General features: G+C 30.2%; 1 protein-coding gene across 1 annotated transcript; it reads right to left on the bottom strand.

Annotated features, from left to right (window-relative positions):
* On the bottom strand, positions 1-27,847 carry LOC143248833 (phosphoenolpyruvate carboxykinase, cytosolic [GTP]-like). The gene is made up of 11 exons (XM_076497660.1): positions 27,174-27,847; positions 19,434-19,682; positions 18,014-18,198; positions 15,356-15,559; positions 14,609-14,793; positions 12,380-12,593; positions 8,865-9,069; positions 7,390-7,493; positions 5,266-5,361; positions 4,687-4,925; positions 1-991 (listed from the first exon to the last, which is right to left on the bottom strand). Exons 1-11 carry the CDS (start codon positions 27,383-27,385, stop codon positions 776-778), a joined length of 2,109 nt encoding a protein of 702 aa, XP_076353775.1. The 5' UTR covers positions 27,386-27,847; the 3' UTR covers positions 1-775.

Genomic DNA, 27,847 nt, shown 5'->3' with positions numbered 1-27,847 from the left:
TTTACACAACAAGTTCTGGCACATATAATTTTTATTTCTAATACCAAACATGATGCTACATACTTCATAAGATAACCTACTCTATCTTGGATATTATTGATGAAATCAGAGAAAATTAAATGCATTAAACAAGTAAAAGTAAACTGAAGTTCTTTCTTATAATACTGAATTACCTTAATTTTAAAAATAAAATTTTACAAAGAGAAATAAAAATTATTTCTGAATATAGTGAAATATAAAATTGTCCATAATGTATAATCTACTGACCTTGATTTGAATATTTTCAAAAGTTATTTTGTACTATCTATAACTAATAATATAATACTTCAATGAATTGCCAAACATATTTTCAATGTTACTACAAGTTTTATCATCTAAAAGTTAAGCTATTCCAACTAACATTTAGTTCAATTAAAAATTCTAAAGGAATACCCTTTAGACAAGAAAAAAATGATTGACAATATACTAATCGATAAATCTGACACTCCTGAAAAATTCAAAAGTATTAAAAAAGTGTTCTCTTCACCATAAAAAAATGTTGTATGATCAATTAGAAAATGCAACATTAAAAACTTGGTCCCTGTTTTAACAACACAAATTAAAACTTGTCTACATATTATTGTAAAAATATCAAATAAAAAGATTACTACATTATTTTCAAGCATTACACATTTTAAAACAATGTATGTTCCTTCTCCGAATAACATGTAATCAACACACTATGTTTGTTAAAATGGTGGCATTTTAAACATCTACTTATTCTCGACCAACTGACTTATTGCGAGTTAAGGCGTTCTTCAAGGTTATTCAGCTCAGCTCGAATTTCATCTGGAAGATCATTAGGCAACTGTTCTTCAAAATACTGATGAATTTCTTTTACTTCGTTCTTCCAAAATTCTTTAGGTACAGATAGAAGTTCCTTCATATTGATTGGTGGAAGTCCTTCAAGATTAAAGGCATCTTCTTTGGGAACATAGCCAATAGGAGTTTTCTAATTAAAAAAAGTGATGACACTGTTTTATTGAGTGTGACAATTTCTAGAAAAACAGAATCAAGAAAACTCAGATACTGTGACCCTGAAAATATGTCCACAGAGCCTAAGCCAGCTACTTGTCAATAATAATACAATAAAGTTTATGATGTAACAAATGGTACAAGTCTTTATAATCTTTGAAAACATAGATAAAAATGAAAAATAATTATTTTGACTAATTCTGACTGCAAACAAGGGCAAACTAAGGTTTTAAGAATCAAATTCATTTGCAGAAAGGGTGAAACTTAACAAGCTTAAAAGTCAATAAAAGTAATGATAGATAACTTTCAACAGTTCCCAAGGTTTGAACTACTTTTCTAAACTTAACAAAATAACAATATAACCTAAAAAAAGGAAAAGGAATTTGTAGCCAAACATTTTTTTAAAAACACAATTAAATACTCATTTCACACCATATAAATGACAGTAAGAATGGACAACTGCGAACTTCATCAATCTTAAAATACTTAACATGTCTATAGTACACAAATTTTGTTACAATGCACGTTATCAGTTTGATTATAATTAAATAATGAAGAATAGGCCCAATAACTACAAATACTGGTAACAAAACACTGTAGTTTAGCCAAAACAAAATTACCCTTCCATCCATTTCAAATATATTTCAGGAAACACTATTCAAAACTAAAAGATTCACATTAGAAGCTGATGTTGCAGTGATGAACAATTCTGCCTTTGCACATTTTCAGAAGTTTTAGGGATTTTAAATTATATGATTTAGTACAATTGTAACATATGTGATTTTGATAAATTAGCTTCATTGTTTTATTTCCTATTCTTGAGCAGGAGGAGTAACTTAAATTTTGGTGGTGTCACTAGTTGGAAGAAAAAGTTAATTCAGCGCCAGTTTAAAGCAATATGAAAAAAATATGATTATTATAGAAGTAGTCCATAAAATTTCTTCAAAGTTATTGCATAAGATTACAAAAATACAGATTAAAGTAAAAGGATACTAATGCTAGGAAAAATAAGTGACAAAAGAAAAGGATAATTGCCACTTGTCACAATATAACTGATAATAATCAGATCCCTGTTTACTGGCCCAACAAACTTCATATGATGCATTATTATGATACTATATCACTTAAAAACATTAGTCATACTTAATAACATGTATCAAGTATTTCATTGTTTGGTGTGTAAACTATGTAGGACTACAATTAAGTTAAGAATATTTTTGGCTATTTTGTATAGCACAACCAATTTTATATCAAATTTCAAACTAGGTATATTCATAATTATGTGCATAACTTTATCAATTTAAATTTTAAACATCTAAGCAAATTTTTACACCAAAAATAAATAAAAACATTCAAAAGTGTTGAATTAATAAGAGTATTTGTAGTTCTAAATATTTCAAGTTATATATACATTATTCAAAAATATTATCTGGTCTATAGAAATTGGTATGACAAAAATATTTCCCCCTATATCTATACCTGAATTTTTTTTTTTTTTTAATATTAATGGAATCATAATTTTTGAGTGTTTAAGTGCATAAAAGTTATATTTTCAAGGATGTAAGAGTATTACACCATACTAAACTCTAGATAATTAGCATTTACTAGTAGATTAAGCCTTTTGCTATGGGTCACAAGTCAAAGGCTATGCCATCTCATTTGTTGACTTGCATTCAAAATTTTATTGAACTACTATTAAATTAACTTATAGATTATAATCCAAACTTTAATATTATATACGAGTTAATTTCTTAAATTAAAAGTAAATAAAATAACACATCTAAATATAGATTTTAGTGAGTCACACAGTATGATGAATGTAGAATTATTTAAAATTAGATGTTTGTGATGTCAAAATACCAAGTGTATAGTATTGTATAAATTAGGATCTAAAATGACTAGCATTAACAAGCTAGAATGTAAAATAAGAACCTCATATCTTTTTATTTTATTGAGATATGGCTTAGGTACTGAATTAAACAGTGGCCCTATTCAACTAACTCCATTTTTTTGAAATGTCCCTTACATACTCTTACTACAGTATATGACATGTCAATAACCAATCAACAGCTTAGAATGTCCCCAGAATTGTCTTCTTAGTCATTTTAATATTTCAAAAGGCTACCATGTTCTTTTGATACAAGTTTTCAAGGAGGGAGGTTGTATCATTAATCTACTTGAAGTTTCTTCATATTTTTAAAAACTTAAATACATGTTAGTTACTAAGCTTAATAAATTACAGTGGAATTTTGTAGTATCAAATGTAGTTATTTATGATCTTTTGGTTATTTAAGTGTATATATAAAACCTAAAAATATTTTGTTTGATGTCTTCCATGTGTAAATTTTAAAAGGCTTAGTAGCTCATATCCAGCAGAAGCCGAGTATAAAGGTTGTAGCAAGAGAAGATAATTGCTTACTTATTGATTTACTGTTCTATATTTCAAGAAAAATAAATTTAATAATTTATTTTTTTATTATTATTATTATTATTATGTGACCATATATCATAAAATACTAGTCCAATCAAATGCAGCCAAGACAGGGTAGACTAATGGTCAGTTTTATATTACTGGATGCATAAAATGAATGTACATGTACCACCCAAGTTATGTAATGTCAGCTAGTCATGACTGGAAGGTCAATATAACAAAAAATAATAAATTCATGTAAAAATATAGCATTATGAGACTTAAGGTACTTAGACTAAACATTTGTATTTTCATGTTATAATATGTAGTCATTGTAGCACGAAAAAAGCAATTTTTTTTTAAATGATGGTTGTGAGGTTAGTCAATTAATAAACCCCACATGGTTAGAGTATAAAAAACAAAATATAAAGTCATCCTGAAAAAACAACATTTGAAATGTATTTAGGAAGTTTTAGAGATTACACAAATAATATGAGATTTTTTGGAACAAGAACAGTTTTTTTTTTTAATTATAATGAAATCACTCTGCACTCAGATTAGTAATGAAAAAGATCATTTTCACAATCAAATCTTTAGTAGAAATTTCTTTAAAAAATCTGATTTTTGTTTACAAAATACTTGTAATCTTCACTACTTAAAGTCCAACTTAAATTGAGAGCTAAATAAGTTCAATCTGTTTCTGTTATTAAAGATACTCTTAGTTTTTGTATTGTACTGTTGTTTTAACACACACACACACACAAACATGCGTGTGTGTGTGTGTGTGTGTGTGTGTGTGTTAATGCAATTGTTTAAATCTGTACTAATTTTCAAAAGTTATAAAATTCAGCACATGACAAGTAATCACTGATATCTAGTGTGTGGTTTAAGTTACTTCTAATAATGTAAATAATTGTGTGCCCTTAGTTATATTTCTAGAATAGAATTTATAATAATGACAAACTAAACCAACTGGAACATAAAAACTTATTCAATATCACAAAATATGTTTGAAATGAGTGTTAGTTGCAGGTTAATAAAGATTTTGATTTCAGTTTTCAGTATTTTGTTATAAAACACATATTAGTGAAGAATGATGTATCTATACTATACACCAATTACTTGAACCATTGAAAATTTAAAGATTTCAAACTTGGGACTTAAAAAAAAGAAAGAAAGAAGCATTTCAGCTTCATTATTTTGTCCATTATAAATTATTCTTTTCATTCAATACCAGGAGAAAAGTTTACACAATTACTTACCACCACACTAGGCTCACCGTCAGCACGACGACATATCCAATCAAGCACTCTGCAGTTGTCTCCAAATCCTGGCCACATGAATTTGCCAGCAGCATTCTTACGGAACCAGTTTACATGATAGATTTTTGGAAATTTTAATGCTGGGTTTTTGCCAAAACTTAGCCAGTGCTGGAGATAATGGCCAAAGTTGTATCCAAAAAAGGGGCGCATAGCAAAAGGGTCATGCATTATGACCTTTCCTAGGAAAAGTCAAACAGTAGACAGGTTTTAAAATAAGAACTACCTTATCCTTTTCAATCTTAAAACAACACAAAAACACTTGGTTTTTATTATCAGGAAAGTTTATTAAATGGTATAAAGATTGTAGGTTTGAAAAAAAAATTTTTTTTGTGTACTATGTTATGATGCACATAATTGATTGCCTTCAATTTCTTTATAATCTATTACTGTATTTATTATTCGTGTACTATCCACTTCTACCAATATTTCATTTTATGATAAAAATGTGTCAATTTTACATAAAATATTAGACTTGTAGACAAACTTATTTTTTAACTTTGGAAACAACAGTTAATTTACCTTTATATTCAGCAGCAGCTGTAGCTTCTGATCGCATGGATGCACCCACAAATACACCATGAGTCCAACTGAAAGATTCATAGATTAGTGGCACACCTGAAAATATGAATGATAATTATGACCAAGTAAGGAAGATAAAATACTATTAATGTGCATCTGTTTACATCCTTCTATACCTCCATCTTTCAGGATATTTACATGCTGTTTGACAAAAGTTTTTTTTTGCTTTTACCAACTGATTGCTATAGAGTAGCTTTACCTAAATCTTTAAAATTTTCTACATTACTTCTGTGTATTCTCTTCAATGTCCTTTTGTTCTTTTTGCTGTCTTCTTCCTCCTCGTCCTGCAATTCTTACCAATTACGACATGAATGTTGTTCTCTATATTCTTACCCCTCCCTCTCTTTGAATTTAAAGTCTCTCTTTTCTTTTTTTTTTTAATCTTTTACTAAAGTTCTGTAGCTGTAGAAGATCTAGACTTGTATGCCAATAATGATTCCCACATTGTTTTCCATTGTTCTTATATCCTTTGTTATCCTGTTTGTGCTTTTTTACTTTTAGATCTTTGGCTTGTGAAGGAGACAATATGCTAACTCCTATTGCCCTTCCTTTCATTTCATGCTATTTTCTCTGTCCTGTCCTTGTGGTTTGTTGTTATTTAGATTATACTGCTCCTCTTGATGGTTTACATTCCCATCTATTTATCCTATGGAATTCCTCATCTCCCATAGATATCTTTCCCATTGCCCTCACAGGATGGCTACAGCAGCAAATCCATCTAGCCTATGCTTCACTAGATAAAAATTCACATCAACCCTTTCAGGTCTCCTCTGACAAATCCAACTCTTTTGCTCCTAGTTGCTCACTTCTGTCACCTGTTTGTAAAGATCATGTAGGGTGGTGTGTAGGCTACCTCACATACTTTTGTTGCACATTATCTTTACCATTTGGCATCTCTTTTTTTCTGGATACCAACTTCCTCCTGTCTCTACTCTACATACACTTGACTGGATATGTTCTTTTTCCTTCTCTGTTAACTTTACAGAGATCATACTGTATGTCACAGGATCCTGCTAAGTGGCATGTCTACTAGTGTATACTTATATTTAAATCTACACCATGTGGCCATTCAGGTCTGTAATGCTTTCTGATGAGATGGGTTGTTCCAAGAAGACTGCTAGAGGCTTCCTCACTGTATATCATTTAGTAAAAAAGCATGGTCCAGACTATATTTTCTCATGAACTATCATGAGTAAAGTTCAATAAACTGGTTGTGGCCTGCATGCAAAAAAAAAAAAGGTTTTGTGGTGCCCTATTGGAATATCTTAACCACATCGATACAGGTAGCTAAGGATCAGAAAGTAAGTCATCATTTTTGTAGACTTTTAATGAACTACTATTTTATGAATGCAAGTCAAACTCTGTTTCAAATTGTAGGTTTTTGTTCAAATTTTTAGTATTTATACACAAGTTAATTTCATAATTTGAAAGTAAATATTAAAAAAGTGGCTAAATATTGATCTTTGTATGTGACACTGGTATGTCATCTGTATTTGGTCAGATTACATTTCATCATGCCTATGGTGGTGTCATGCTCCATAGGTTCTCTTCAATTGCTTTTATGAAAAGGGCTTATCTGGATTGATTTTTTACTGGTCCCTCCTTCCACCATTTTAATATAGGATTGTAGCTATATCATGTAAGAGGATGTAAAGTATCTATTGAAAGTTAACATTTTCCAATTCTTAAAATGTACCTTTGATAAATATTTACCCACCCTCTCACACTTTCATCCCATTCCCCACTTCTGGTGCATATTTCTTGCCTAATCTTGAGGTGAAGACTGAATAATCAATATAGATGGAGTAAGCTGCATTTGGAGAATGTGCCACACTTTTATTGGTGGAGGGTTGTTGCAAGCTACAGTACAGCAGTAGCATACTGAAACATGAAAAGTTTATATGGAAGCCTTAGGACTAGTGGCAAGCTAAAAATTTCACAAAATTTAGAAACACTAATACATGAGTAGAGGTAAGTACCTAACAGAAATACATTTTCAGTATTGTGAAACATTAACATCAATATGGGTGAAATGTCAATATAAATAATAAAAAAAAAAACTACCTTCAGGTCTTCTTCCACCAAAAATGATAGCAGAAACTGGCACACCCTTTGGGTCTTCCCAATATGGATCCATTATGGGGCATTGCTTAGCTGGGGCACAAAACCTAATAACAAAAGGAGTTGTAACTTGTGACAATTTGTAACTAACACAGGTTTTTGATCTGAAGATTTTCTTTAGATGGTTAAAATTGCAATACAAAATATCTAATACAGCTTTTATCCACATATTCAAATTGAACAAAATCTGTATTTGTGACCATACTATTTAATTACTTGGTGCTAAGCAAATTTCACATGCAAAAATTAAGGCTTCCACTGACTAACTGTAATGTATCATCAATGTATACATCTACTATACTAATACCATATGTAGTTTTTACACTTTATGAAGAAAGGCAAAAAAATTACAAATCCTCCTAAAGTAACAAATGTGGTGAAACATTACAAACTGGACTGATAATTTTAATAGCCTTAATTCTAATTGAACAAACATGAGGTCCAGGAAGTTTAGGCAATTAAAACTACTGGAAAACAAATAAAAAACAATGTATTAATGCAACATTAGAAGTGTTCATTAATGGCCATTTTTAAAACAGGAGAAAGAAAGCAAAAAACAACAAGCAATGAAAGTTGATACTTTTATCTACTTGTGGCTGCATTGTTAATTTCTAACAATGTAACTTAAATGTTTTGATGTGCATTACTGATAATTCACAGAATAATATTAAAAGATAATATTAAACTAGTGTATTTTTTCACTTTATTGAACAGACAAAAAAAATTCAGTTTAAATGTCAGATCATATTTTGTCTTACTTTTTAGGATATGATTTATCATTAGGACTTGTTTTATGGTATGCTACACTGTATAATATAATCAAATTTTACATTTCTCTTGGAGTAGTGTGTACCCTAGTTTTATTTTTCTGGTGTTTATGGCGATCTGAAGTTTTTTTTCTCACATAAGCAAATATTTATTTAACCATGCTATAATTTCAAAATCCATTTCAAAAGGTTTTAAAACACTGAATTAAATATTTTTCCATAAAAAAAACATTTAGAAAAATCAAAAACAGGTTCTCTCAAATTTTCTTATTTTAAGACAACTAAAAACTTTCACACAAAAAGAAAATTAACACGATTTAATTTTGTGTACGAGTTTAGTTCTCAGGTCCTCCAGTTAGTTACTTTTCATCTTACATACAATTTAAATATATATTTACTTATAGATTATTTACTAATTTTATTACTATGATTCAGTTTAATGGATTGTATCTTTTCAATAGATATACCTTCAGAGTGACATTTATGTCATCAAACTGATTTCTAATACTAAAGTGCTTCATTCAAATCATTTAAAACAAAAACTGCAATTCAAACAACAGTAGTCTCTTTAACAAGTTCGGAATGTGTTGAGTCACAAAAGTATTAAATGAAATAGTTTTTAACAATTTGTATAGGAAACAATTGTTTTACCTAGAATTTGGGTGTGCAGCTGGTTTACCACTTTCTGGGGTCCAATTTTCATCATTCAACCAAGATCTGATACGAAGACCTTTAGGTGCTTCATCTTCAAGTCCTTCCCAGAAAAATCCACCATCACTTGTCTCTGCCACATTGGTGAATATGGTATTCTTCTGCATTGAATACATTGCATTGGCATTTGTCTTATGTGAAGTTCCTAAAACAAAAGGAAAACAAACACTGCATAACACACCAAAAGGAAAACAAACTACAACACTTTGTAGAAAAGATAAGATGTTTAAACTGTAAAAATTGAAAAACAACAAAAAATCCTGAAAATCAACAATTCAATAAATACTACTGACTGTTGACTAGTACTACAAATACATTCTGCCCAATCACTTAATTTTTTTTTTTTTTTTTTTTTTTACAATCATGTTTGATTAATAACTGTATACAAGTATGAAAGTTATGTCACTGCTTATCAATATAAGTTCAGCTCCATTTAAACATTAATGATAATTGGAAATTGGAATCATAAAACAGTAAGACTTTCAGATATTGTCAAGAAAAAAAAATGTGAAAGTTTTGACAAGCTTCTATCATTTCATTTTAACCCTATCCCAATGGGCCACAGGTCAAAAACAATGCCACTGCATTAACTAACTTGCATTCAAAATATTATTGAATTACTATTTTACGAATTTACATCAATAAGTTTGAAATTAAATTGTAGATAATACAAATTTCAGTACTATACATTATTTTTTTAATTTGAAAGTAAATATTAAAAGAATACACTTAAATATTGATTTCTGCAAGTCTCATGCTATGTTGAATGCAGCACTGGTTCAAATTAGGTGTTTATGATATCAAAGTACAAAGTCTGTAGTTTAGTACAAATTAGGAACTCAAAATCACCAATATTGAGAAGCTAGAGTTAAATAAGATCCTCATATATTTTCATTTTGATAAAATATAGCTTATGTACTGAATCAAAACAGTTGCTTTGTTCACCTCTTTCCATTTTTGGAAATGGTCCCTTGTATACACTTAGTTCAATATGTCATGAGAATAATCAATCTTTACTAAAAAAAAAAGTCTACCAAATTTTGTGAAGATACAAAAACTGCATCAAAAATTATAATATAAATACTTAACATGAGCAAATGTGTACATGAATTCATGAGTGTTATACAGAGCCCAACACAGAAGGATTTATACGATGTATACACATACTGTGTTATGAATCAGAAGTTCTACAGTATGAAAAAATTATTAATTTCTAGAAATTTTTTTTAACTTGAATGCTGAAAAGTTTTTTTTATTGAAGCAATTTCAAAAATGTCTTACTTTTTGTGAAGTTATGAAAGAGCAAAAAAATATTTAAATATGAAGCTTAAAAAAAGAATAGAAGGAAAAGTTTTATCCAAAGCACAGATGTTTATACAATCTAAATAAGTCTCCAAAAGTAACTGAAAATCTAGGACATCTATTTATCCACAAAACAGAGATAAAAACTAGATTATTCATGAATTATTTTTGTACTGACTACCTATATCCAATCAGTCTGTTTAATGCAGTGTTAGAGATTGTTTTTAATAGTACAGACTTTTTCACAGCCTTTATAACATGCTAATAAATAAGACAGATAATAATTTCCAACACATTACCCAAAAGTGGTTTTCGTTAAGTGATAAGCAGTCTCATGAAAATATATTTAGCTATAAAATACGTGTTCTAAGAAACTATTTCAAAACTCATTATGTCTCATAGTCTTCACCATGTTGATGTAACTTCTACCATGTTTATAATTATTTCCAATTTTAATAAGACAAAATAAGGTTGTCATGCAACATTAACTAGTTCAGAACAGTGTAGAACATGTTATACATAAATAATCAATGAATAAAATTTAGAATGAAGAGTTTGAACATCTATGTTGAACTTCCAGTCTATAAAACAAGTGTACAGAAACTTGAGTGCATTATGTATATTGCATATATTGTTAAAACACTTGCATTACATTTCAATCTACAATGGGAAACATTGATACACAATGTCAAGAGTATAGCGATAACTTTACCTTAAATTTCTGAATTATTTGTATGATGTAAACCAAAGGTTTAATCCCTTTCTAATTACATACATTTAAAAATCACTAAAATTCATTATTCTAAGTACAATAGTACTTAACTGTATGAATCAATAAGGATTCCAAGTAATCCACATACTGACAAACCACCCTCTCAATATCCTAAGTGATAAACCATCCATTCAAAGTATCATTTATGATATATTATGCTTGTGTATATCAATAACACACCAAAAAGGTTGCTAGTATTTTCAGTGGAACAATTCACAAAGTCCTAAAACAGCAACTTTGTCTACTACTCACCTACCTGATCACATCAGCAGAGCTAGTGCCTAGATGGCTCATACTATCATTACAAGATTTCTCCAGCTTATTTAACTGGGCTGCGGGTATTCTGTTTTGATATATATACAGACGCTACACATATAGACACGAGGCAGTTTGCAAAGGCAAAATACATACTTTATACACGTATAATATAAAAGTAAACAAATGGGAGTAATAAGAAAATTTATATTTTTAAACTTTAGTAAGGATCTTGCTGTAAAAAGTAGAGTTAAAACCACAAATTAATCCATACTTTGACAGCTTCACACACTTTTCTCTCTCTCTCTGTGTGCGTTTTCTTATAGTAAAGCCACATCAGGCTATCTCCCGAGTCCACCGAGGGGAATCAAATCCCTGATTTTAGCACTGTAACTCCATAGATTTACCCCTGTAACAGAGGTGAGGGGACACTTTTCTGTAGGCCAAAGTGAGGATTAAATTTTATAAATATGTAACTGTGGTTTTAATTCTTGGTTCAATATTTTTTACAGCATAATCCCTACTTCATTTTAAAATTCATAATGTTTTTATAATCTTCTGTAATGAAATACAAAATTTGCTTCTGAAAGCTCAGTTGTCCAAGTTCTTATAATCTGAATGTTTATGCTTTACCATGTGTGTGAAGTTTTGCAAATCATGCTTTAACTTTTTTTTTGTTTATTCATTTTTTGAGAAATGGATGCATTATACATCATTTTTTGGTTTCAGTAATTATAATCTAGTCATCTGTACATTCAAAACCTTCTTAAAAAAAACAATACACATTCAGGGCTTCTTTGAAAACATGAAACTACCCCCTTTTTTAAAACATTATATAAATTAGTTTTATCTTAAAATTTGAGAAGTATTATAAAATTTTAATTTTTTTCAAAAGAACTAAAGCTCCTTACCAGTGAAATAGTAAATAAATAACAGGACATAAGTTAGAAAGTGTTATGTTAATTACAAAAGTTTATATTTCACAGTTTTCTGCTACAGTTTAATCTGTACAAATACACAGTAATATTCAGAAAATTGTATTTCTTTTTTAATATAAGCGTTATATTTTTATTGGAAAATGGCCAAAAACCAAAACTTTATGAAGCTTTTTGTCTAAGATACCTACCAGGAGCAACACCAAAAAACCCATATTCAGGGTTGATCGCTCTTAACTGTCCTTCTTTGTCAAACCACATCCACGCAATATCATCTCCAACACATTCTACTTTATACTCAGGTAGTGTTGGAGTCAACATGGCCAAGTTAGTTTTCCCACAAGCACTTGGAAATGCTGCAACTATATACCTTTTCACTCCTTGGGGGTTAGTTATACCTAAAATCTAGAATAAAATATTCATACTTGTATGCCATAGTTTAGAAAGAAACAATAGTAACAATTTCAATCAATGCTATGTAAAGCTTAATCAAGATAACTTTACTATACTTCTTGGCATCCAAGTACTCTCAAAACATTATTAATAATTTAATAGATTAACCATCATTAGTGTCTGAAAACTTTTGCAGCAACACTACAAAAATTATTTTGGCAGCAAACAGTAACATAAACTTAAAGGTAAAACAACTCCATTGGATAGTGTGGTATTTTCGGTTTGTGCCGATTTCCTATATGGCAGTAAGAAACATATTTGCCAATAAAAGAAGATTCAATCAAGATATTCAGTTCAATAATTGTGTGTGTGTGTGTGTGTGTGTGTGTGTGTGTGTGTGTGTGTGTGTGTGTGTGTGTGTTTATAGATGGACTGATGGTTATTTTTACCAGTGCACTAGATTAAAAACCTCTTTACTTTCAAGGTTTGTTCCAAGCTGATTAAATCTTATGTTGCATTGTTTGTTTTGTAGCAAAGCTACGAGGGCTACCTGTAATAGCCATCCATAATTTAGCAGTGCAAGACTAGAGGGAAGGCAGCTAATCATCACCACCCACCACCAATTCTTGGGGGGCTACTCTTTTTCTAACATATAGTGGGATTGACCATCACATTATAATGCCTCCACAGCTGAATGGGCGAGCATGTTTGGTGTGACAAGGATTCAAACCTGCCATCCTTAGATTAAGAGTTGAGTGCCTAAACCACCTAGCCATGTCGGGCTGTTACAAAGTAAAAAAGATAAATGTCCAACTTCAAGAGCAACAAGCAATACACACATGAACTGTTGTTCCCATACAAAACTAAGGTAGTTCGTAACCTCCACATATCAAACCTACCATTAGAAGTGTTATTCTCATTCATTCACAAGGTGCAGCTTTATAGTCACTCTTCCAACTAGTACACCAGGCATTATTTGAAAAGAATAGCAAAGAACAAAATGTTGCTAGACTAAAAGCAACATAGACTTTCCTGTCCACATATTGCATGAAATCAGCACAAACTTAGAAAAACAAAAAGATTAATATCTATTGTGCAGAATAGGTTATAAAGAAATAAAATATCTTAAAAATGTTTTCCAAAAACAGCAAGAAATGCAGAAAAGCACCTTGAATGTTAGATGTGTATAGTGTGTAAAAAACTAGACAAAATTAGCACTGAGCCAAGGTATGGAAACCTCAATCACTAGCTTCCCAAGTCAAAACATTAGTATCACAGAAAATATTTTAACAATATATGGTGAATAATTGAAATATCAAGTGTTTTAGATTCCCATTGTCAAAAAGGGTTTAACAGTGCTCAGTAACCTCTACATGGAACACTTCAAAAATAACATTAAAAGTGCACTCAAGTACCAGGATTTGGCTCAGATATGTTAACAATATATTTAAAGTTTGATCAAATGTGCCACTACATAAAAAAAATTTCAAACATGAGCCATCTAAGCAAATAACATCATGACATAATTCACAATACGAACAAATGATAACCTGCAATTCCTAGATATGATGGTCACACAGACACAATCATATACCACAGAAGTGTACATTAATATCAATAAGATGTAGACAATTAGGTCACATCATCCAAAATGTCCTACAATTTGTACTTAAATTTGCATTTACTACAAATACTTAAGAATCAATTTATTATTATTTTTAATGTAGAATGGTGATGAGGTATGAGCTATGAATGTATAAGAACTGTTTTATGAAAAGATTTCTTCAACAAAACAAAATATCATTGAAACTGAGTTATTTATATGCAAAACCGGCTCGTTTGGGCTGAGAAAACACTTTTTACACATAAATTTTCTCAACAAGTGGGTTTCTTGTCATCACTGAAACTGAGTTATGATTAGCATAAAATGTGGTAAACATTTTTTCTGTATAAAGTAATTTCTTCTGACCAAATAAAGAAACAAAACTGCTAATGATATATATGTAAAAATAAAAACAAAAATTTACCAGCATATGTTCAGCAAACCACCCTTCACGTTTACCTAGAAAAGATCCAATCCTCAGTGCAAAGCATTTTTTCCCTAGTAGTGAATTACCACCATAGCCACTTCCAAAGGAACAGATTTCATTATTTTCAGGTATATGAGAAATAATGGTCTTAGCAGGATTGCAAGGCCAATTGTTAATAGGTGCTGAAAGAACAGAAATTTTTAAAAAGTATTTAAAACTCATTGTATCATTGATTTGGCTTATATGAATATACTTGCTAACTTATTTAATGCATTATTTGACATTGCTCAAGAAATATACAAACTTAATCAATTTTAAAAGGAAGAAGTTCCATCCAAAAATGTTTAAATAATTATTGATTTGTTGAATTGCAATTTTCTATTTACCAATCCTATGCACTTTTATAGGTATTAAGAATTTTTGTTATTGTTGATGTGCAAACTTAGGTTTTAAAAGCTAAACTAGTATTAAAGTTTAAGGTAAAAGATTGATCTGCCTCAAACTAAGCAATTTTCAAGGTACATAATAGAAAAGGATATAAACAAACTCTTTACTCACACAAAGCTAACAACTTACTCACTAAAAAGTTAAAGCTATAACTTGTTTAACATGCTATTACTCAAAACTAACAGTTTTATCTTAAAAATCTATGTTGCATAATGAAGTACTTGAGCTTTACATAATAATAAAAAAAATTACTCTTTTACAATAAGAAACAGTTTGAAAATAATAACTATTACATACGTTCCATGGGTAATGGCTGTCCTACAGAATGAAGACATTTAACAAAATCACCATCTCCTAAGGCTTTCAGTACTGCTGAGCCAATACGGGTCATGATACGCATACAACAAACAACATATGGCGAGTCTGTTAATTCAATTCCCACTTTTGCAACAGGAGAGCCAATTGGACCCATACTATATGGGATAACATACATTGTTCTTCCTGAGAAGGGAAAAAATATCAAGTTTAACTTGGGCTATAAATAACATTCATGAATACAGTCCTGAAATGATACCACAATATTAAAAAATTGAATGTTGGTATCCAAAGTAAGTGTGTGGCCAACCTTTAAAATCTCAATAACCAGAAAAAGAAATTGCAATTGACAAGAAAAACTTTCAGAAACAGCATTCTCATTGAGAAATGTCAGCCTGTCATGAGACATTTGTAAAGATTAGTAAAATAGCAAAACATCTAAGATTTAAACAAAAATTAGACACATCCAAAGAGCCACTTTAAAACATTTGAAAAGTTAAATGAATTTACACAAGACACTACTTGAACATAGTGTAACAATGTAACAAGCACTAGTTTAACAATAATTATACAATTAAACTAATCAACTGAAAGAAATTTTTACTGTGATTAATGCACTTTTCATTTAAAGGAATAAGCAAACACTTTAAAGGAAGAACACTTATAAATTTGATATGCCTGAAGTAATCAAAACTAATTTTTCTTTCACATTGGCAGAAAAGACCAATAATAAAACATGACAGATGTATATATTAAGAAATAAAAAAACCCCAAAAAACTCAAGTGTAAAATGTTTCACAAGTTTCCCAAATTTAAGGTGAAAATGTTTAAAAGTTTAAAAATATGTGGGATGCCAAAACAATGCATATGCTACACAATTCTCATAAATCTTTGTACAATAATTAATATATATTTTTTGGAGAAATTTGAATCAGTATTAAAAGATAAAACATCAGAAATGTGCTTAAAATTTCAGGTCACATGAATAAATGTACATGTACATGTGGTACAAAGAAAGTTAATGATAGGCTGAGAGATTAGAGGGTGATGCTGTAAGACAATCTATTTCAGTTCATTTATTTGTTAATATAATAAATTATAGCTATTATTAGCAAGGAAATAGTTTTAGATAGCTGGATTGTATTTAAGTTCTTAAAGAGTTTGGTTTGTGCAAAATTGCTTCTCAGCCATGGATTGAGATAGTGGTTTCTTTTTAACTGCAGTTTTAACTTGTTTGCATCCAGTATGAATACACATATTTTGACCATGATATTTGAATTTAAAAATGAAAAAAATTATTGATGAACCACCATTTGTTCTTGTGTAACAAGGCACAGTATGCTAATACAATTGTAAATTGACTAACAATGATTTAGAAAAATAATGATTATGTTATGTACAGAACACATTACATGCTTCAACAGAACATTAATTTGTCTTCTTGAAATATGAAGCACAAGTTCTCTACTAAAATAATTTCCATTATGTTTATACATCATTTTTTGTCAATTTCCTATTGATGGATCACAAATTCATAATATAAACAAAATGTTAACACAGTGGCAAGTGGAAGTGAGGAGATGTTTGATAATGTGATTTGTTAGGTATATTAGTAGTGTTACAGTGAATGTGTCTGTTTAAGAGCAATTCAGGAAAAAAAAATTAAAACATTGCTATATAGAATAGACTGAAACAATTATTTTTTTTAATAGTTAGAAAGGTTATTGCAAGTCTTAAATAGCATTAAGAATGTTGTGGGTTAGCATCCGAGTCCAACTCCTGCAATATATTGTTGTTGCAAGTCTAATTTGTTCTTCACATTTATCTGATATATAAAGATTAAGGAGAATATCCCCCAGTAAGTTTTGAGTGTTATTACTTTTAGGTTATACCTTTAGTAGTTTTTGCAGCTGTATAGCATATTATTTTTGTACTCATAGTAAGTTGTTTATTGTTTAGACCAATAAAGTACTGTAAGTATTGAAAAAGCTCTAATATATGAATAATCTACTTTTGAGTACTGATTTTCAAGTAGAGCATTTTGACTATCTAGAAAAATAATTTTGAGCCAATACTGAACAACCCTATTTATTTTATACATGGTTTAATAATTTTAAAAAATATATACAATTTGCCATTATAAATACTAAAAAGACTAAATAAAAGAATTGTAATCATTATGAGATAAATTTTAATTATTTGTAACTTAATTTTCATGTACATTTTTATGTGAATAAACTAATCACTATTACAGTGTAACATTTTGGCATGATCCTGTTTAGTATTAAGAACTGTAGTTTGAAAGATAAGTTTCAAATACAAATTTTAAATTTATTTCTCCTATGTGTCTGATATCCAATAAGTAAAATTCTTGATAGAAAAATTAAAAAGGTGGTATAAGATTTATTTATGTTGACAGCTTGTGTATGTTTGAACAAACTTATTTTAACATCCAGGTTTACATTATTTACTTTCTTTCATTCTCTAATTATAGCCAAAATTCTATCTATAAATCAAGAATACCAGAAGTTGAAAAAAGAAAGAAATAGCTTACCAGAGCTTTCTGTACATAATCTTATAGTACAAATCTTAGGTATGCACATGGTAAAATTACTGAAATATCTAAACTCTTGAACTCACCCTGCATGCAACCTGGGTATCTTTCACTAAGTGCTTTATTCAGGTCTTCTGGAGAAATCCAGTTTCCTAACTTTCCTGTCACTCCTTCTTTGGGTGTGGGAATAGTGTCATTTTTATTTGGTGTACAGATACATGTACGACTTTCAACTCTAGCCACATCAGAAGGATCTGTACGAGCTAACCAACTATAAAGAACAACTGTTAATTAAAAGCGAATATTCTTTGCTGAAATTAACAAGTGTAATAATAACTACAAATACATGAAAGTATCTTTAGAAAAAGCTGCTAGGTTACTGTGAAATTAAGCAATATTTAATACATCATATTTAATTATGCCTTTGATAAAATAATTTATGCATGGCTAATTATACAGTTATGTTTGTTTTTTTATTACATAGACACTGATAGATGGATAATTATTGTAGCCAACTGCAACTAACGAATCAGAAACTACAGTCAGGAAACATATTTGTAAAGAAATGGGTAATCTAATTTTTATTGCTAACTAAAAATACTGGTTTTAACTTATTCTTCTCATACTCTAATTCACATTTTTATGATTTCCCCCCCACCCCAAGAGTCATTATTGGTAAGTTATTACCAATTTATTTTTTTTAATAAACAGCTAACATGCAAAATAAATGCAGTTTACAGTTAGAACTTAAAATATAGATTTAGTTGAAGATCAAGGATAATATATTTAAAAATAAACTTTGACAAATTAATACACAAAAGTATAACATTACTTTCCACTTTATTTTTATAAAAGGGCCTTCTTCCATCAATAATATAAAAAAAATATAAATAGTCATTAATTACTGAACAATATAAGCTGATAATATCGATCAAAAGTAAAAACTTTAAATCTAGTAATTAATATTGATTATTTAAAGTATCATTCTAACTAAATATAAGTCATAAAACAAAAACTTAGTGATCAAAAAACATGGATTCATCCACTGAGTGCTCTTGCACTTGGATGTATTTTCAGCCATTATGTACATGCATAACTAATTACTACTATAGCATGTAATAGCATAATGTTGTTTAATAATATGAGAATTACATGAATATTCTTCATAATAATAAAAAAACTGTTAAGTATCATTAACAGATCTCATTGGTGATGGATTATTCTGACTGACTTGCATATTAATAACACTAATTTTTCTTGGAAAGTTAAAATAATTCTACCCAAATGAATAGTTAGTTTTGAAGGATTTCAAATTTTAATAAGCAAAAGTACTAAATGAAATAATCTGTTCAACTTAGAATTTCATATTTTAAAAAATAAATCATCAAGGTACTGTTTCTAAATCAAGTCTGTGCAAGTCATCTTTTAAATTGGAAATATTTACTTGAAAAGCCTACTGAACAAGTCTCCAAAATTAATTACATTATAAAATCATAGATTTCTTACTTGTTTTCATATTTTCTAAGGGGTGTAATCATCCCTTGTTTTTTCATCAAATCCAACAAGTAATTATTTTCTGCCTCACTACCATCACAGATGTGGATGTTTTCTGGCTTACACAATCTGGCTTTTTGTTCAACATATTCTCTGACCTTTGGTTTTAGATTACTTAGATCACCATGAATAATGCTAAAAATTCTACTCCCAACTCTTACCAACTTTCCTGGTGTAATAACAGGTTCAGATGCTCCATACCTGGAAGAACATCAAATATTAATACTTTTATATATTGTAATTAACTTTGTTTTTTGCAATATTTTTCAATTTGACATTCATGATTAAACTGACATAAAAAGAAATGCCTAACCACATAACAAAAATTATGATTCAGCCAAATTGTAAAAACTAATGAAACATACAATAAAACCATCATACCTGTTCAATTTCTAAAATATAGATCTTTCTAAAAACATGCCAGTTGTATCAGTCTATATCAAATCAATCACTAAATACAAGATTTAATCAAGTTTCATATACACCAGAAGTGTTGTGCCTGTGTGACTCAAACTCATGCCCTAGAAAAGCATATACAGATCTGTAGACATCAGTTTGTAACATAGTAAAACATATTCATGTAGAACTTGTCATTGTAATTACAGCCCAAACCTTATGCATCAGGAGCAGAAATTCTTGAATGAAACTAAATTATTCTAACCAAAACAAAAGGAACCTCAGTAGAAGTAATAATAGTTCAGAACTATCAGGTGATGGTACTTGGGAATAAAAAAAACAGTATCTAAGAAAGGTATTTCTCTAGTTAGTGGATCTATCGGGAGTATTGGTGTGTCTCCTATAGCTACAAAGTTGTATCGCAAAAATTACTCAGAGGACAAACTCAAATGCATTAAGGAGACTATTTGAAAATAGAAAGGTAATAAGTCCCTAAACTGCAAGAAGAGTTCCTAAGGAGAAGGAAGAATGAGTTGAAATAACACAACAATGAAGAGTTTACACTTTTACAGTAAAAAAAAAACCAAAAAACAATTCAAACAATAAGCATTCTCAAAGTCATATACTATACTTAAAACATTCTATACAGTATGGCCAAGAAAACAATTAGTGAAAGAAAAAAGTATTTTTAAACATACTAAACTCCTGATCAGGTAAACCTTCAGCCAGAACAAAGTAGTGAAAGATTTTTATGAATGTGATCTAGTTAGCAAAGCCACATCTATAAACAAAATAAAAAAACTGTCATCAAAGCTTAACATGAAAAAGGAGAAAGTATAGAACAGCTTAATGGTGCAGCTTGTCTCAGGCCTAGATTAGGATTCAAATGATAAGGTAGGGTCCAGCAAATATGTTCAAAGAATGTTTCATTAGCAGTTGCAAGTAAAGTACAGTGTGTGTGCCCATTTATGTGGCCAACAACACCAGACTCATGATGAAAGGTTAAAAAATGAAGGTGACTCAATATCAAAAGGTAATTTGAGAACTAAGAGGGAGAACACTCCTACAAATAACTTCTAGCACAATCACCTACATTACACAGTAGCCAGCTTACTCTTTGAATAAATACTCCAATTTATAGATGTATACTGGAAATGAAAAGAATAAAACAACAAACTAGAAAAGAGGATTGCCCCTTTTGTTTCAACACACTACTCTAAACATGCACTGAATGAAATCTTTGACAATCCTAGGCCAATCTGTTACTAAAGGCTGTACATAGTAGCTACAACTAGTTTGTGATGTCACAAGCACAATTCAAAGGCAATAAAGTACTGAGACTGAACTTAAGGGAGTATTTGGAAACAACCTCCAGTTTTTATTTTTATATGTTGTTAGAAGATTTATAACCACATACATTTCAAGGTATAGTAAAATTACTTATTTATATTAAGTAAGTTGGAAAATGGCGAACTTTTGAAGTTAAAATATTGTGAAATGTGACTGTTGTGTAATGTTGTAACCCTAACCTAACTCTACAAATTTAACATGGAACATCGCAAACATACTACAGATACCCAGCCATAAAGCCTAACAGTAACAAATTTAAAGTTTAACAATTATATTTAATTACTGCTGCAAATAAAAATATATACATAAGGCTAGACTAATTCACTTGATAAACATTAGTAATATTAAATATGTACTGTTTAGTTTATTCTGTATCTGGGCAACATGCTGTACATAATAGTGTTTTGTATAGAATTTTAATTGAAATAAATACATAAATAAAGCAATGGCTAATTCAATGTGCAATGAAGTAATTACACGTAATAGATTGCTAATAGCATGATTACCTGGTATACTGTTTCTACGTGGATCTGTAAAAATATTGAATTTAATCTTTATTTTAGAAAATGCCATCATGAACACTAATATTATATATATATATATAACCTTATTTCTACTTTTCATTTCTGTCCTTTTAGATGCCTCAAAAATGTTGTGTTCTTGACTGTGACTCAAGATACAAAAAGTTAGGAACATGCACTAGTGTAACTTCCTTACCCAAGGATAAATTCAGTCAATTAAGATATGTTTTAACCATAAAGTTCTGTAGTAGTTTGTATTCAACATTTTAGTAAAAGATTCATTATCAAGAAAGATATAACAAAATGTGGTGTAATTATACTGGTGTTTCAAGAAAGATTCCACAATTAAAAAATGATACATATCTATCTTTGTCCCCCAAACAATCATTGTATTTGTCATTTGAACCACCTCCTAAATGAAAATACAAGGAAGAGAGAATTGAATAGGCCATAATACTGAATAAAATAATATTTGAAAATGATACAACAAAGACATTTGAAGGTTTAAACTATATCATAAATAAGAGGTACTGACATCGAACATTCTTACTGCCCAAAAACAAGAGTTACTTAAATTTCTGCCCGATTTATCAGTGAATATATAATAACATGGATATTCCAAGGATAAAATTCAGAAAGTCAGGTAGTGTGTCCACATGGCCTTAAATGGTAGTGTACAGAAAGTTTATTTGGCATTTTTGTATACTCAAGGGCTGTACTTTTATAGACTGAATGATACCAGTCTAATACCATTGGGCATTTTGAAAATTTTGCATATCTGACATCATGGTCTCAAAAATCACTTTTATTACTTATAACTCTAAAACTGAGGGAAAAACAGAAAATGATAATCTGACCATTGTAGAAGTTAGCAAAGGACCCAATTCATCCTCATATCAATATGAGGAGCACTGAGAATCTTCTAACAAAAGTTGTAGGGAAGAAGAATATTTCGGAACACTTGTGAGGATTAGAAGAATCAGAAAAAGCTGATCTGTTAAAGTGATCACAGATCTGGTCTGGAACCCCAAAGCTCCAAAATGGAGTACAGTTGTTGAGAATTTAAATATACATCCTTCTGGTGGGGATAAGCCAAAGTATGCTGTTCTGATAAATGTGGAGAACAAGGTATAGCTATTCCATCAACTAAATGAGATGCAAGTCTCCCAGCATGAACAGCAATATTATGTGAAGTAAGAAAAACTACATAGTCACCCTCAGACATTTCCACCAAGGAAGGAGTAGACTCAAATGCAAACAGGAAAATTCCCAAAATCTCACAAACCCAACATAACTAAAAGAAAAAAGGAGCAGGAGGTGGCTGATCAAAATTGGCCTTGTGAAAAGTCACCTTGGTACACAAAGGTACTGGAAAAACTGGGTCCAAATTCTTTCCAGAATGTCTTGGATCATTGGCAACCTCAGAACCTCCAGGAGATATATCCATAGTCTGAACAGCCTCAACTGAGAGTAACCCCTTCCCTTGACTGCAGAGAGATGCCAGATTATTAAGGTGGAATATGGGAGGTCTGGTTAACCTCTGTGCTTTATGCCTAAAAAATTGACAAAGAATTTTTTTTTAGTAAAATATAATTTTGTGGAAAACCACAAGTTGATGCTTAGAAAAAGTGATAAAATTATCTGAATGAGGTGATTATATACAGTACCAAAACAGATAGTGTATTGATACAGGTGGAGAATATATCACCAAGGGCAACTGAATGGGCTATAAAAGACAGAAACAAGTGAGGAAAAAAAAATTAATACTTAGATGGGCAAAAAAGTAGAAACCCTGGAAGTTGAGAAATAGCCAAGTGTCATTGGATGGTAAGTATATCCTAGAAATATTTTATTTTTGTATTCCACAACACATTTGAAGTAATACTATTACTAACAGACTTAATGATCCTTGTCAAATTAGTGGGCAGACAACCCAGAATATGCCAGTTTCCTTTTTTTTTCCTCTCTCTCACTACATTTGGGTGGGAGGGGGATTTTAAACAAACAGAACAAAATAAAACATTTTGATATATTTTCCCCATTTTGCTGCCTATATCCTCAGTTTTTGTAGTACTGTTGTAAGTTATATTATATATTTATTGATGCAACTTACTTGCCAGCTAAAAGGAGCTATGAGTTTTTGATGATGTAATGTGATATTAAGTTCATGTTAACTCTAGTCCAAAGGTAGATTATTTAAACTACATTTCATAAAGTATCATTGAAGTTAAAGCTTGAAACAGAAAGAAGAGAGTTAAAATGAAAATCATCATATCACTTTGTACAAGCAAGTTGATTTTTCCATAGGCCTAAACAAGTTACAACTAAGCTTGTACAAATATTTAGAGAAGGAAATACACAGATTTCATTTAATTAAGTAAACAGTACATGGAACTATTTTTCCCTGAAAATTTAAAATAACCAAATAACATTAATGTTAAAGAAAGACATTATTTCTGGAGAAAATAAAACAGAATTTTGAACATACTTAAATTGAATTTTGGTTGTGAAGATGTTAATCTAAGGTTAAAGTGTGAAAGTGAATCAGTACTTGAGATGATGAAATTATTACGATCAATAGGAAAGAGACAAAGAATTAAAAGAAAACAAGAAGAAATTTATTTAAAATTAAAGCAAGATAAAGAGTCAGAAAAATTCTAAAAATAGAGACAGAAAATATAAGATCCAAATAAAAAGACCAAAAATTAGAAGTACATGACAAGAAGTTATGAAAAGAACAAGATGTACCATTTTAAAGCAAGTAAAATCTTACTGAAAACAAAACTGATAAAATTGTAGAAAATGTACAAAGGGCTTGAGAAATACAAAGGACATCACAGACATACAGAGGCAGAAATGAGAAAACTGAAATATATCAAGGCTGTAATGAAAAAAAAATTCAATGATGTAAAAAAGACTTATCACTGAAATATAAAAGAACATTGGTGATAGAATAAAACATTTGGAAAATGTTTTATGAAAATTTCTGTATGTATTTGTACATTATCTTGGGCATTTCAGCTTGGGATACCATCTGCTACACAAATATCGACTAGAAGAAATTGCCACTATTTTTGCCCCACTTTTTAACTAAAGGATCTTCTTGAACTACTCTAGCAATTGATACTACCAAATCCAGTTCAACATTATCCCACATAGAAAACAATGAACTGCTGAGGAAAAATGCCATGATAAATTTACCAAGTTAACCTTAAAATCATTTACAGAGTGAGTGGATGAAATAGTGAACAAGTTATCCATCATGCTTTCCATTTAAAAGGACCAGTTTTGACATAAAATGTTCTTACAGCTGATAGTCATAACTATCAAAAGATTTAGAGAGTCACATCAGAAAAAAGTACCTAGAGCAAAGTTCTGGAAGAGGTTACTAAGGAAAGATGAAAAACCTTAATTGTATTTGCAGATTTAGTAAGGATTGGATAGTTACTTTATTTAGTGCTCCACTTCAGGTGGCAGACTTCTTGGTATGTGACCAACTTACAGGTATTATAAAAGATATGATAATCTGCAGTGGCTAATGGAATTAAAATTTGCAGCTAAACTATTTAAAAGTTACAATAATATCAAATCCTTTAGTACCAAAATATGAGGTGTTTCAAGTATAATTTGGAAGGACATGGGTAATTGCAAACAAAGGTTTGTATGAAATAAAAAGCTCCTCTCAACAGGCACCAGAAGAAATATGGCCATTACATTCAATACTTAAAGAAATAAACAGCTCGGAATGTTCATCCATCAACAGTGAGAAAAATTCATTATAAAGAAAAAAAAAAAATCACCCACAAGTCTGCACGTTTATTTATGCAAAACCTTGTATTACACTCATTAAACAATGGTTTCACATTTACAATTATTTGGCTTAATTTATTAATAAAAAGATATGGAAATATATCCACAGATGATGAAGGAAGCATAATCAATACAAACATCTGATGGAAGTAAAACTCCAACAAAAGTGAAGAAAAAGTTACCCTTGTTGTACAAAATTTCTTTATGCCTCATGACTTGTGAATAATTGACACTAAGGAAGAGTGCATATTGGGAATTGAATTTTGTTGAGACATCAACAGAAGGTTAGGATAGTTTCACAGCTAATGATCAGAAAATCCTTATGTACTACTTGCAAACTAATACAAGAGGTAATCTTCCAGAGGAATGAAAGAGAGTGGTCAATGTAAAACCAATAAATGAAATACTCTGACCAAGAATTATTTGAAATAATTCATTTTGCAATTGTAATGAAGTGGAATCAGATACTCCAGCATGTCATAAAGGATTGGTGGCTGAAAGAGCTCTCCTTGAATTGAAGAATAAAAATGTTGTATATGGTTTTAGCGAGGAAGAGCTTAAATAGGCTTCTGATAAAAGTAATTATGCTGCAAGTCCTGATAAAACTGGATTGCATGAAGGTTTCATATGGTTGAACAATTCTCATTGCAAAGAGGTCAAACTTTAAAGTAAGTTGTTTATAGGTGAGGCAATCCAAGCCACAGGACATCCACCATGATTGTCTTTGGAAATGCACTGGTGAAAAAACAGGCAACTGAGTAATTCCAAAGAAGATTTTATGAGCAGAACACAACCTGTTGAAGAGCCCAGAGACCCTGATAAAACTACTTCAAAAGAATCATAAAGGATGGAGCCAGTGAACCCAGAAGTAACTCTCAGGGGCAGGGAAGCTAAGGAACAAGGCACCATCTTATCTGTAAACCATGATCCTTGAAAGAGAAAAACATAAAAAGACTTGAAATGAATGTTCATTTTAGTGGAGTGTTTCCCTTTCTTAAATTGCCATTGTTCAATTAACTTTACAATTCATAAATGGATAATATATTTCTTAATGTTCTAGTTAAGTTGTTAGATAGGCTGCAGGTTTCTGATGATACAGCGTGACATTATTTAAAAGTTCACTAGAACAATGGTAGATTATAAAATGACGTTCTGTAAGGAGTCGAACTATAGTTTAAGCACTGAGCGAGATGAGATAAAATCTTTAGACGCTAGTTTGTAAATTTACATAAGCCTAAACAATATATTACCGTTTAGTAGTTTAAAGCGCTTAGGCACGTTTGATAGATGAAATAAACTTATTTCGCCTCATTAGGTGGACTGGACATTGAATATATAAATATCATGTTGTTCGTGTGTGCTTAAGTTACAATATAATTACAAGCCGACGAAAATACAGATATATGTACCACTATCAGTCAAAACCAAACACGTGAAACAGTTTGAAAGTGAAAACACTTTTACATTACAATTCCTATATAAAAACCTTTACTACTTTCAGACAAAAAAATCATTAAATGATTAATGCCACTTTTTCCAGTATCAATAATAATAATGGCTTACAACTTCCACATAAAACTAGAAGTATATTGAAAATATAAGTTACAATACTCACGCAGTATTTTTGCTATCAATATTTCGTAATCCAGGCATTGTATTCTTTCTTTTCTTATGTCTTTCTCTAACGCAATACACAGAACTAACTTTAATACAACCAACTTTTCCAACTACTAGGGCCAGTAACACCAATACCTTCGAGAACACTATTTCACCATCCTGCGTAAGAATACAAATTTCTGATGCTTTCAACCTGTTGCGTGTGCTCATTTATTATTTATTCAATTTTAGAAAACGTTAGTACAATAAAAATTGACCAATTAAAGTTTTCAACCGGGGTGTTCCGAATATATCAATCATATTTCTTGTTGATCTTATACACACACATAATATATTGATTATTATAGTAACTTCTTACTTGTGACGCGGTTTAATACAAAATTGATCGTTGTGACATTGAAAGTTTCTAGCACTAGTTTTCTCAAATTAAGATGACCTTGGTGGCCATGTTGTCATTGTTCAGACAATTGAAACATTCCCTTTTCACTCTGAAGAATTACTAAAATATGTGCATCGGGAAAATTCTTTTTCCCTCTCTCCCACACTGATAACATAATACTACTGTATAACTCTAAGTTTGTATTTTTACTTTACGGAGTCCTCCAGTAGAAACCGGGCTTCGATTCTCGTGGTAGGCAGAGCATTGGTAGCCCATTGTGTCGCCCTGTGTTT

Source organism: Tachypleus tridentatus, chromosome 1, assembly GCF_004210375.1.
Source record: "Tachypleus tridentatus isolate NWPU-2018 chromosome 1, ASM421037v1, whole genome shotgun sequence".
Lineage (NCBI taxonomy): Eukaryota > Metazoa > Arthropoda > Merostomata > Xiphosura > Limulidae > Tachypleus > Tachypleus tridentatus.
This window is presented reverse-complemented; position numbering and strand designations above follow the sequence as displayed.